This window comes from Mastigoproctus giganteus, chromosome 7 (genome assembly GCF_048544385.1).
Source record: "Mastigoproctus giganteus isolate SK-2022 chromosome 7, ASM4854438v1, whole genome shotgun sequence".
NCBI lineage: Eukaryota > Metazoa > Arthropoda > Arachnida > Uropygi > Thelyphonidae > Mastigoproctus > Mastigoproctus giganteus.
Genome location: NC_143581.1, coordinates 211,107,351 through 211,119,857, shown reverse-complemented (window position 1 = coordinate 211,119,857; position 12,507 = coordinate 211,107,351). Strand labels below are relative to the sequence as shown.

Sequence of the window (12,507 nt, the reverse complement as noted above, 5' to 3'; positions counted from 1 at the left end):
GAATCACTAATTGAATCACGAACAGAGTCATATTGGAAGTTCTGGCGTCGTAAAAGATGTTCGCAACGTAGTTTCACCAGTAAACTTTTTCAAAAATTGATGTGCTTCTTGTGTGGGCTTCCTTTGCCTTTTTTTTTTTTTATTTCTTAATAAACAATTTATCCACTAGTCCACCAGTGATTCTAAAGAAAAAATGTCAGGTTACCCCCTCCACTTCAGGAGGGTTTCAATCTCCCATGGGATTCAATTTCTACTCCTGACCGATAACACCAACTGTCTGTTTACCAAGCGAGCAACAATACAAATGTCGTTATGGCAAAGTACTTTTACCTGTAAATTTCATCGAACCTTTGTGTGCTTCTCGTGTAGGCTTTCTTTACCTTCGCCAACATGTTTTGCTAAGTTCATGCTCATTTGGTATTCACACTTTCTAGTTTGAAAAAGTTAGAAATGAACACTGAGTGCATCACACCACGGCTAGTTATTAGGTACACAGTACAATATGATAAAAGGAGGCTTATGCATAGGTGGCATGCTCCATAAATCTACCCCTTATTGAGAAGGATTGTAAGATGGGTCTCATCAAATTTCTTTGCAATAGTGAATATCATCAGAATAAATGCAAAAGCTTTCTACAGTGCACTGCATCCAGATTTTCAGTAAAAATGAAGGATTTTTTTGAAAAATTCAGCTCTTAGTTTATTAAAAAACTAATTAGCAGAAAGAAAAATAAAATATCTTCCCACATACACAAATGCTCAGCCTGAAAAACATAAGTCATCAGAAGAAACTGATTCAGAACATCAAGTATCATAAAGTTGGTTGTTCTTGTCATGGCACACAGAGTGATGTTATTGTCAGATATTACATTTCTGACTTGTTGGGTTGCACTATTGCTGACAGCCACACCAAAGTTGACCATCAGTGATGTTATCATGAAATGGAAGCATGATGGCACCACCACCACCTGGAATGCATGGAAACCATGGAATCTCCTCACTCCTTGTGACTAGAGAGTACTCAGAAGTGTAGCACAGCAATCTCATCCAGACATCCCTGTAAAATATCAACAAGTAGTTTAAGGTGTCCACAGAAGCTGAGATCTGTATAAACACACTATGTGTGGAGCTCCACAGCCTTGGTTTACATGGGAAGGCAGTGGAGCATAAGCCAAACATCATCAGCTACAATTGCTGGTCTGGCCTTATATAACAAATGCTGTAATTGGTTCATGAGCAGTGGAACTTGGTTCTATGGAGTGACACATCTTGCTATATCCTATCCTGATCAGATAGGTAAGTGCAGGTGTGGAGGATGCCTGGAGAAGTCAGCTGCTGGAGGTGCATTGTGCCAATGATGAAGTTTGGAAGAGGCAGAGTTATAGTGAGGTGTTATTTCTCATAGTGTGGGCCTAGGACCTTTGTTGGTTGTGCAATGAACCATGAATGCCAATACCCACCTTAACATTTTTGGATAGTTCCATGCTCTTTATGATGTAGCAGTTCTTGGCACAATGCACCAAGATTTAATATGAACCAAATGTTTATATTTGGTTCATATTAAAGAATTATTAAAGCACTATTGACAGTATAAATGTTTATAAGGTCTAACTGGGTTCATGGACATCACAGTACTACTGATAAATAAACCAGTTGATGTGTATATGTGAGTGAGTGAGAGAGAGAGAGGGGGGGGTCACTCAATTCCTTTGTTTTATGGTTCATATTTAAATATTAAAATACATTACAATCACGAGGAGAAGGGCACTAGTATTGATAATAGACAGAAACAAACTAGATTTTCTAGGACAAAGATGTTTCTTTCATTGTATGGTATAACCCTTTGAAATTAATGTGCACATCGTAAAAAGAATTTTCTTCTTAAATTTAACCATTGTAAACTTAGTACTGAAGTGCAAATCAAAAGAAATACTAAAATTGAAACTACAAAAACAACTGAATGCCCTCTTTTGGCATATTTTCATAAGCTGCTGACTTAACACTAAGAAAATAAAAACAATTTTATGATAGGCTTACATTTAGATTTCACAAATTTAAATAATCTGTATGAAATAAGTTTTAAGTAGGATAGTTGGTTTGTGATGTCTTAGCAAATTTCAAGAGTTAAAACAAGAATATAAGACTATACCAAGAAGCAGGTTCTCAGAAGGAGGAGGAGGAGGAGGAGGGGAGGGAGGGAGGGAGGGAGGGAGGGGGGGAGGGAGAGAGAGAGAGAGTCATTTAAACAAGTGATGGTAAAGTAGAGTGCACAAGAATCCACTGTATATTTCTTGCAAGTGGTTGTTTCCAAATTGTGCATGTGCATCAGAGAGCTAAGTTTGAGAAATTTTGTTATGGAGAAGGTGCCTAAAGGTTCACATTATATGAATTCATATAATAAGCTTTTACTGAATGCATCCTAATGTTATAGGAAGACTAGGTGGGAACTACCAATCTCAGTAATTTTTAAATAAGGTGAAAAAAATTTAAATATCACAAAAACCTGTTAATGAAATTACCTGATGTTAAGATGATGCAGTATTATAATGATTCTCTCAGTTCTTAATTCAATTCTAAATAATGATGTTATGTGTGAAGAAAAGAAAATGCCACATTATTTAATACACATTAAGTTTATAATTAACTCACCTTTAATATTTCTATTTGTGCTTTAAGAGCTTCATTTTCAGTTTCCTTTTCTGTTTTTCCAGACTCAATATAATGTAGTTTATCTTCAAGTGCTTTCTAAAAAACATAAGACTATATGTTATCTATTTGCAACTATAAAATGATTTTTGCTCAAAAAAAAATAAAAGAACATACAAGGACACATCCATTTTAATTCTAAGATAAATTTAAAAGGATGCTATTAAAGAAGTAATGCAGCATTGTCATTTTATTCAACTGAGTGGTTGGCATCAAAGTAGCACATTACTTTTTTGTATAAATGTTGGATGCTATAGACCAAATGCAGATCATGTTGATTACTAGCGAAAATATTTATGCTTTTATATGATCTTATTATTTCAGAGCTAAAATGTTTATAATCTCTCCTCTAATTTAAAATTTTATCTAGAATGTCACATTCTTTGGTTTAATTTAACTAATCAAACAAAATGAATGATATCTGTCACAGGATAACCAAGATTTTTTTTTTTTTTTGTACAAGCAAAACGTGACATAAGAAGCAATGCTGCAGATGACGACAGTGATTCCCCTATGCTCTTAAAACAAAGCAAGAAAGTTCTATCTGGAAGTAGACAGCCTTTCTTTCTTTCATCCTAAAATCCCAAACAAATTGAATTTCGTTATGTTAATGATTTCCTTACAAAAGAAGCATTTTTATATAATGATCCTAAACACCTTAAGACTTAATGTACTCTAGTAATATATATGGAATGAAAAGCCAGAAGAAACCTGTTGACATTACACTTGAACTACCAGCAGGCATAACCTGGGAGACCTACTCTCAACATTCATTACTCTGAAAATTCTGGAAAAAATGTTAAGAATATATTCAGAAGAAGAGTCCTACAATTATTATTATTAGCCATATGGTGCAAGGAAGTCTGAGGCTTATGCTGCACCAGCAAAAAAAAAAAAAAAATTCCCGTATTACCCTGAGAGAGAGAGAGAGAGAGAGAGAGAGAGAGAGAGAGAAAGAATCAGAAGCAGGGAATCACCAAGAAAGAGAAGAAATTAAAAGGACTTGTGGATTTTGCAACATGACAATGCTAAAATTCATAATTCCTATGCTATCAATACATTTTAACAATAACAACATTTCTGTTCTCTCACAGCTTCCATTCAGGATAATATGAATCACATCAAGAGCTGACCAAAATTGTACAGGTAGTAGTGAGGGGCATCACAAAGAAGAATGCAGTCAGAGCTGGCATCAGGCTTTAGTAAATGATGCAGCTGAACCATGCCTTGCCAAACGAAATTTATAACTCTATGAATTTATTTTCACTAAAATTTGAACTTGACCTCCTGGGGTCTCTGTGCAGAGTAACAATATGATAAGTATACTGCAACAAGTTAAAGGTACACTGAAAAAGAAAGCTAATAGCATGACTGTACAGAATTGATTTCCTCACAGTAAAAACCTATCCCTTATTCTGGGACAGTCCTCACAGTAAAAACCTATCCCTTATTCTGGGACAGTCCTCATAAAAGCACCTTTTGGTATCTAAATATACCAATTTCTGATGTGACCTTTAAAAGTCATCATACAGAAAATAATAATCCTAAGGAAAAGATACAAGTTGCTTTAATCACACCAAAATACTAGAATATGTATGCCAATATCAAACCTTTGAATACGTTTTTGTTAAGGGATTTTATCCATAAAGTCTTTCACAAATTATGTTCTAAATCAAAATAAAATCATTTATCCAGCAACACATTACAGCCTATCACTTGCAAACTAGATTAAAGCTAAATTAAAGCTAGATTAAAACACAAATATGATGTAAAAATAGTTTCAAACTCAGTGATCAACTTTCTTAACTATCTAATGGGTGAAAATTACATTTCCATGTATACCATCTAAGGTTTTATGAAAAGGAAAATCAAAGAAGCATGTGGTATTAAAAAATTTAGCAAAAAAAAAAAAAAAAAAAACTCTCAACAGAAACAACAGTAAAAATATTATACATCCATGGAATAGATTATTCAATAATAAAATTCAGACATCTCCTTTAACATATAAACTCCATGAAATTTTTCCATTACATGTCATCTCTTACCCAAATTTTCCCAAACAATTTTAATCCTAATGTAGCTAATAATAGATAGCAGCATGGAGAATAGCTTTAAAATCAGAGGAGATTACATCATGTAGCCTCAAGTTGCTTGATTTTGCTTACAAAATCTAAAATTGGAAAAATTCTCTGGAATTTACATCCAAAAGTTGATGAATTAAATCAAGTGATATATAAATAGATGTAAAGGATAATACATCAAAAAAAAAAAGAAAGAAAGAAATTAAATTTTTTGGGATTTTTTAAAAAAAATTCTGATTTTATTTTTGACAATAATTTTACTCTAATATTGTGCAAGGAAGTCAAAATAAGAACAAATTAATATTTAAAAGCATTTATGTATAAAGTTTTCATTTTTCCAAAACTAAAATTCCAAGGAAGAAACTCACTGTACAGAAGCTATCACACTATCAGAAACTCACTTATGAAAAGGTTTATGATACTGCTAACCATACTTTGAGCGTTTTTTTTTTTTTTTTTCCAAATGATATACTACCATATATAAATGGAGCTGCATCTCTACTTCCTATATAAAGATTGATAGGCAGAACAAGCAATGGTTTAACTGAATAAGCTATTCCTTTCTGTTTATTGCTCTTTATACAGGAAATACATGAAATGAAGCTAAATTTATAAATAGTTTACTCTGAGGTTTGTGCCTTAAATTATAGTCAAACAGACAAATTTCTGGTCTTAAGTATCACAGAAATATCCAATTCTAAAACATACTCTTTTCTCAGACTGAATTCATGTTTTTAAATGAATCTGACTTTTCTAGTATGAAAATTATAAAATTAAAATTCATATCGATGCTCACAGACAAATACTTAAGTAAGACGGCTTTTATGAAATATGTACAAACTGGTTAATAAAATTCAATGTTTGGCTTCACATAAGGATTTTCAATGATAAAGAAACTTTCATGGCTCTATAAAAATAATTTTATGTTTATACAAATTTCATTGTTAACAATATTAATACAGTAAACTCTCATTACAGTGGTCCCATTACATTTTGAAGGAACTGGCCCCAAAGAGCACTATAAGCAGGATCCCCCCCCCTCCCTTTTTTTTTTGGAGACTATTTTATATCAATATTTTGTTAGATAACATTGACTTTTTACCTTTTTTTTGCAGTGTTTATGAACCAATAATTTATATCAAAGATTAAAATCTGCAGATTTAATGCAACTTAACTTGCATTTTTGGCACCTTAAGAAGAATTAATGATTTTATTAAATTAAAATAAATATATCTTGTGTATTACTGTATAAATGTGATAAATATAGCATTAACATAATAATAATGCTATCATTAATGAAATTTATTGATGCAATAATAAAACATATATAAAAGGGGCCAAGTACCGTATCAGTGAAGAATGTAAAATATAATATAATTCAAGAAAAATATAATTTAACAATGTTATATTACATATAAAAAAGTGTACAAGTGCATTGATAAATGGGAAGACAGTGGGTGCCTTTTTACCTTCAGAGGTCAGAGTTAAATATGAAAGAATAGGCTGATGCTGCATAAGCTTGCTTTCTTGCATCAAATGCCTCTACTAATGCTAATGCTAATGCTAAAGAAACATATGTCACATGTACTGGAAGCAATTTCTATGAAATGAACAAACTAATTCTTAAATAATTCATAAATAATTTCTTAAATTTCATAAAATAAATTAAATTTCATTAATTAAAATTCATAAATCATAAAATAATTTCATAAATTCTTAAATAATTCATAAATAATTCTTAAATTTTAACCTCTATCATCCCTTTGCCAAAACCAGACTCAAGAGGAAGGAAGCATATATCCAGATTTATTTCTTTTTGGAACTTTAAGAAAAGCAATATGTGGGGAAAGCATTTTAAATGGGAGCATTACAGATGTTAAAAAATGCATGTACTTCATATATTCAATGGGATAGTACTATAGGTGGGAGTGTTATAACAAGTGTATACTTCATATGCAAATAAATAAATAATATGTAAAATAAATAAATACTATGTATATCAATAAACAAAAGAAGTAGCATGTGCATTATTTGGTGGCATATTCAGATTAAAATTAGAATGCAAAAGTTGACTCTCATATCTGACTCTATTTAATATCTATAACCCTTACCTGTGAAGTAGCTAAAGCTTTTTCAGATGTCTCTAACAACATTTGATACTGTTGTTCTTTTTCTAATATTAATTTTCTTTCTGCTTCCAATTGCATTCTCAGCATATTAGCTTCATCTTCAAGCTGTATAAAAATTGGAGATAAAGCATAAGTATTTCAATTTATATAACATGGCAAAAAATAATTATTATTTTTGAGTGCGTGGTAGTAAGGCAGCTATCTAAAATAGGCTTGCAGATTTTTGAAGATTTTATTTAATTTAATATCTTAGATCTACTGCTATTTGGCATCTTTCTTTGGTTGAGGAAGCATCTTCTATTTATAATGTAATATTAAGGCAATTTGTGGTGATGACACTACTTATAAGATATTAATTTCATTACAGTAACATTCATGTTTTCCCTGGTGTGCAACCTTTGGTTCACAGTTGGCCTAGCAGTAAAAGAAAGTAAGTCCTGCCTTTTTTTAATGCTCTTATAGCTCTCCTGGGTTTCTTAACTTCTTGTATTTTAATGATTTTAAAATTAATGTATGAAAAGGTTAGGTATTCTACATTATGGCAACAATATCAAAATGAGAGAGATCATAATTTTTGAGGTATTAAATTTGACATAAACAGAGCCACCCTTGAAAATGGTTGCTGATATAAATTCTTAATGGCATCAGTTCATGTCATTAACAAATCTTTACATCACATTAAATTCTGTAACACCACCCAATCATTCTGATGAATAGAAATTTTAATTTAAATTCTTGAAATGTAAAAACAATTTTATTTATATATGCCAGTGGCTATTATATTAATTATAAGTTTGATTCAATAACATTGCTGTTATATTCTGTATTTATTTATATTATAAATTATACTATATTTATATGCCTACTGATAAATACCAGTAGTGGCAAATAATGCAAGAAAGCAAGGTTATGTAGCATCAGACAAAAAAAAAAAAAAATACACACGAAACCCGATTATACTTTCCAAGAATCTGTCTAGCTTTTCCTTGATGATTTATTCAAACCATCCACTTCTGCAACAAGAGATGGAAGCCTGTTCCAACCATCAACCACCTGCTGGCTGAAGGCAAACTTCCACACATCTCTCCTGCAACCATCCTTCCTAAACTTGAATTTATGCCTCCTAATGTGTAGTCTCAGTATGAGGAAGAATGCCATTCAAATTCAGCTTACTCAATCCATTCAAGGCTTTACATTCTGAAAAGTTCTTCAGTTCTGCAGTTTGAAAAACTAAAGCCTTTCTAGTTAAGAGCACCCTTTTGTTCCTTTCACCAATCTGGCACTTGGCACTTTCTCTGCACTTGTTCCAGCAGATTCAGATCCTTCCTGAAGTGAGGCCTCCAGACCTGTATACAGGACTCAAGATGCATCCTAACTATGGCCTTATGCAAGGGGATAATCATTTCCTTATCTGTGCTAACAAAGTTTCTGTATATCATTGACAAAATGCAATGAGATGAGCTGGCAGACATGAGAGAATTTCATATCTGACTGCACAATTACCCCCAGATATTTTTCATTTTCCACAAACCAGAGTGTAGTACCATACAGTTGATAAGTCACTATGGGATTACTGCTACAGATACACAGTACCGTGCATGTGTCAATGTTAAACTTCAACTGCCATTTCTCAGCCCATCGATCTAATTTTTCTAGATCTTCTTGCAGTAGCATACTCTCATTATTGTCATTAACCACCCTGCCAACCTTTGATCATCTGCAAACTTAAACATTAAGCCTGATATATCATTAATAAATATCGAAAACAACAGCAGGCCCAGCAGTGAACCCTGGAAAACTCCATTAATAAAATTAGCCCACAAAGAGCAGTGCCCATTAATAACCACTCTCTGTCTTCTTCCACATAAACATCCCTTTATCCATAGCAGTAACTTTCCCTTAATACCACATTACTCCAGTTTATACAGTAGTCTTTTATATGCAATAGTATCAAAAGACTTCCTGAAATTCAAGTATAGGATATCAAAATTGTCTTTTGCATCCAGTTCCTTGCTCCCTGCATCATAGTAACCTATCAGATTCGTTAGACAAGCCTGCCCCTTGAAAAATCCATGCTGTGACTGCAGAATAATTGTATTCCCATTCAGATGGTCCTGAATTATTTCTTTGATCAGTGACTCCATTATTTTTCTTGGAATAGATGTTAAGCTAACAGGTCTGTAATTATTCATATCACCTTTTGATCTCCCTTTATGAATTGTGGATACATTCACATCTTCAGTCCATAAGAACTGGCCATAATTATGAGAGCATTCTTGAATCCAAGAATGCTCTCATAATTATGGCCAATAGTTTGCTTATCTCTTTTCCTGCCTCCCTTAATATAATTGGATAGATTCTATCCACTCCAGATGCATTTTTTATGTTTGGCTTAAACAATTTCTCTTCCACTTTCTTATCAGTTATCACAAAGTTATTTAGGTCCCATTAGAGTCGATAAACTTCTGGCATCCCCTCCCCTAAAAAATTCCTTGTGTGAATGTTGATGCAAATGCCTATTCAATTTTTCAGCAACCTGAGGACAGTCATCAGCAGTTAACCCACTGACATCAAGTGGCCCAATGTGATTCAATGCCTTCCTTCTACTGTTAATAGCTGCATAAAAGCCTTTACTGCTTTTCTTTGCTAGAGACGTCTCATAATCTGCCTTAGCTTGCCTAACCTCCTTTGTGACTTGATTACAGACTAATTTATATAGCATCCTATGCACTTCTCTGCTCTGCCACGTGTCTCAATAGTTCATTTGACATCCATTTAGGTCAAAGCTTTGAATAGTATTTCTTCATTGGTATGAAAAAGCCTAGTAGTTTCTATGATTAATTTTCTTTAGAATTTGCTATTGGTAACATCATTGGTTGGTCCCACAGCATAGAATTTAAAAACTGTCTGAGAAAACTGTGGTCACCCTTAAGAAAGCAAAAGCCTTTCCCTTCATCCTTGACAGTAGTTATGTCTTTAATTAAATGCCACATTAGTATACTGTAATTGCTACTAACCAGTGTATTTTACCTGCAGATTCTTAATACATAAGGAATCACTGCTGATAACCAGATCAAGAGTATTATTGTTGCCTCTCTAACCTGCTGCTGTAGAAAACAGTCATCCAATAAATCCACAAAAGTCTTGCTAGTGTGTGTGTGTGTGTGTGTGTGTGTGTGTGTGTGTGTGTGTGTGTGACATTCACAAATTCCAGTCAACATCTGGAAAGTTAAAATCTCCCATTATTAATATAAGCATAAAATTTACTTCTTTAACCAAAAACATTCTGATTTACTAGCCCAATCTATTTCTCTGTATAGCTGTTTAGTATACTTATCACAGTCATTATGCCTATAACATGTTCCTACTCTCAGGTTTGTTTTCCCAGCGCTTATATCACACAAAACTGACTTAACACTGCACTCGTCACCCAAGTCACTGGATGCACTGCCTTACATTTAATATGCTTCTTAACTAAGAGCATAACCCCTCCCCTCCTTCTGTTCCGTCTTTCCTTCCTGTATACATTGTACTCCCCATATTCAAATTCAGTATTGCTTATGTCTGAGTGACAACATGTCTCTGATATTCCTACATTGTCTGCATTTGATGACTGAATCAGTATTCAAATTCGTCAAATTATTTACTATGCACCCAGCATTAGTGTACATGTAAGTATAAATGCATGTTCTTATTCTTAGTTACCCTAACAGCCCATGTATTAACTTGTTTCATGATGACCCACAGCAGGATTTAAAATTCCTGGCACTTTGCTTTCCAGGCTGTTGCACGTTCCAGTAGAAGCAGTGCAATTATCACTTTCATCTCTGCCTGCGGCTCTAGTTTATTTATTAGTCTGTGTATCCCCCCCCTCCCAAGAAGCAATTTTTAAACTTGCCTATCATTGCTCATTGCCTTGATAGCATCAGTAAAATTTTTTTTTACCCCTTCTGTTTAAGTGGGTCCCATCCCTGTAAAAACCCTCTCTCCTGTTAACAAGCGCAGGCCACGCTGAGAAAAATTCACAAGCCATGCACGTTCTCTCCAGGGGTGAGATTATTGACAAGGCTTGCAACCACTTTCAAATTTAATCTTAACTCATAACGTTTTCCCAACATTGACCTGTATTATTAAGTAAGTCCTCAGATCTCCTACTCTCAATATCATAAGTGCCAACATGTACAACAATATCACCTTTTGTGCCCTTAAAAGCTATCTGCTTTACCATGTCATCTACTTTTGCCCTAGCAGACTTACCCAGTAGTTCCTGTTATATAATAATTTGTAATGTCATAATCCTGCAGTTTGTACCTCTTCAGCATTACTTGCTGCAGTTTTCAAAATTTCTTTACGTAGTACAGTAGAGTTAAAATTTGTAAATCATTATTTAGTTACACTACATTCAATTTACATTTTTAGTGGGCTCTGATATGGATACTGCACAGACTATTTGCATTTTCTTGTTTTTTTGCCCCCCCCCCCCACTTCATACTTCTTTTGTGCAAAGTGATGGAGAGAAAAACAAAATTGTTCAATATAATTACCAATTTTTCTCAATTAATTTCATTTTAGCCTTTGAGTTTGTATTTGGTTGTTTAAATTTTATATTTAGACATTGTTATTGTTACTAAATAATTTACATTATTTAGTAACAATAATGGTATTTGCCATATAGCACAAGGAAGCCACAGGCTTTTGCTGTGCTGGCAAGAAAAAAAAAAAAAAACAAAAAAAACCCAAGTATATTATTATTATAATTAGCCATATGGTGCAAGGAAGCCTGAGGCTTTTGCTGCACCAGCCAAAAAAAAAAAAAAATTTCTGAGTTACCCTGAGAGAGAGAGAGAGAGAGAGAGAGAGAGAGAGAGAGAAAACAAGAGTCAGAAGTAAAAGGAAATCACCAAGAAAGAGAAGAATGACGATATCCAGCTCAGAACCCTGGGTGTGCCAAGCCCATACTCCAGATGTGAGCCCCTGAGGTTGATATAAGAAAATACAAATTATATGCTTCCCTCCTCATACAGGTTACTATACAGTTGACCTTTGAATTTATTGAGACTGGCTGCCTCAACTACCTGAGTGGGCTACTTGTTCCAGCAATCAACGACTTGCTGGCTAAAAGAAAACTTCCTACAATCAAATCTAAACTTCAACTCCTGTAATTTGAATTTATGACCACTAGTTCTGGAATTCTTTAAAACAAAAATTCCAATTTCATTCATTTTACTAATCCCTCTCAGAGCCTTATAAACCTCAATCAGGTCACCTGTAAGGTGCCTGGTTGCCAAGCTCTGTAGCACACCTAATTAGTCTTTCCTCTTACAGTCGTCCTTTTGCCGATCCCACCATTCAAGCTGCCTGTCTTTGGACCCTTTCAAGAAGCTCAATGTCTTTTTTAGATGAGGTCTCCATACTTGAACACAGTATTCCAAATATGGTCTTACAATTGCCTTATACAGTGGGATTATGACCTCCCTATCTCTACAGAATAAAATTTGATAAATCATTGACAGGACACCATGTTATGGTGTCCTGTCCTGGCTGCCTGTTTACACTGTTCATAAAACTTCTTATCAGCCCATATTGTAACTC

General features: G+C 33.7%; 1 protein-coding gene across 1 annotated transcript in view; it reads right to left on the bottom strand.

The window, feature by feature from the left end:
* The window catches only part of LOC150083648 (uncharacterized), a 250,721-nt gene that overhangs the window by 106,230 nt on the left and 131,984 nt on the right, over positions 1 to 12,507 (bottom strand). Inside the window, exons 16-17 of the mRNA XM_090378554.1 lie at positions 6,898 to 7,020; positions 2,649 to 2,744 (exon numbers count right to left, since the gene is read on the bottom strand). Coding sequence (XP_090234680.1) covers positions 2,649 to 2,744; positions 6,898 to 7,020 — 219 coding nt within the window. The remainder of the gene's footprint in view (positions 1 to 2,648; positions 2,745 to 6,897; positions 7,021 to 12,507) is intronic.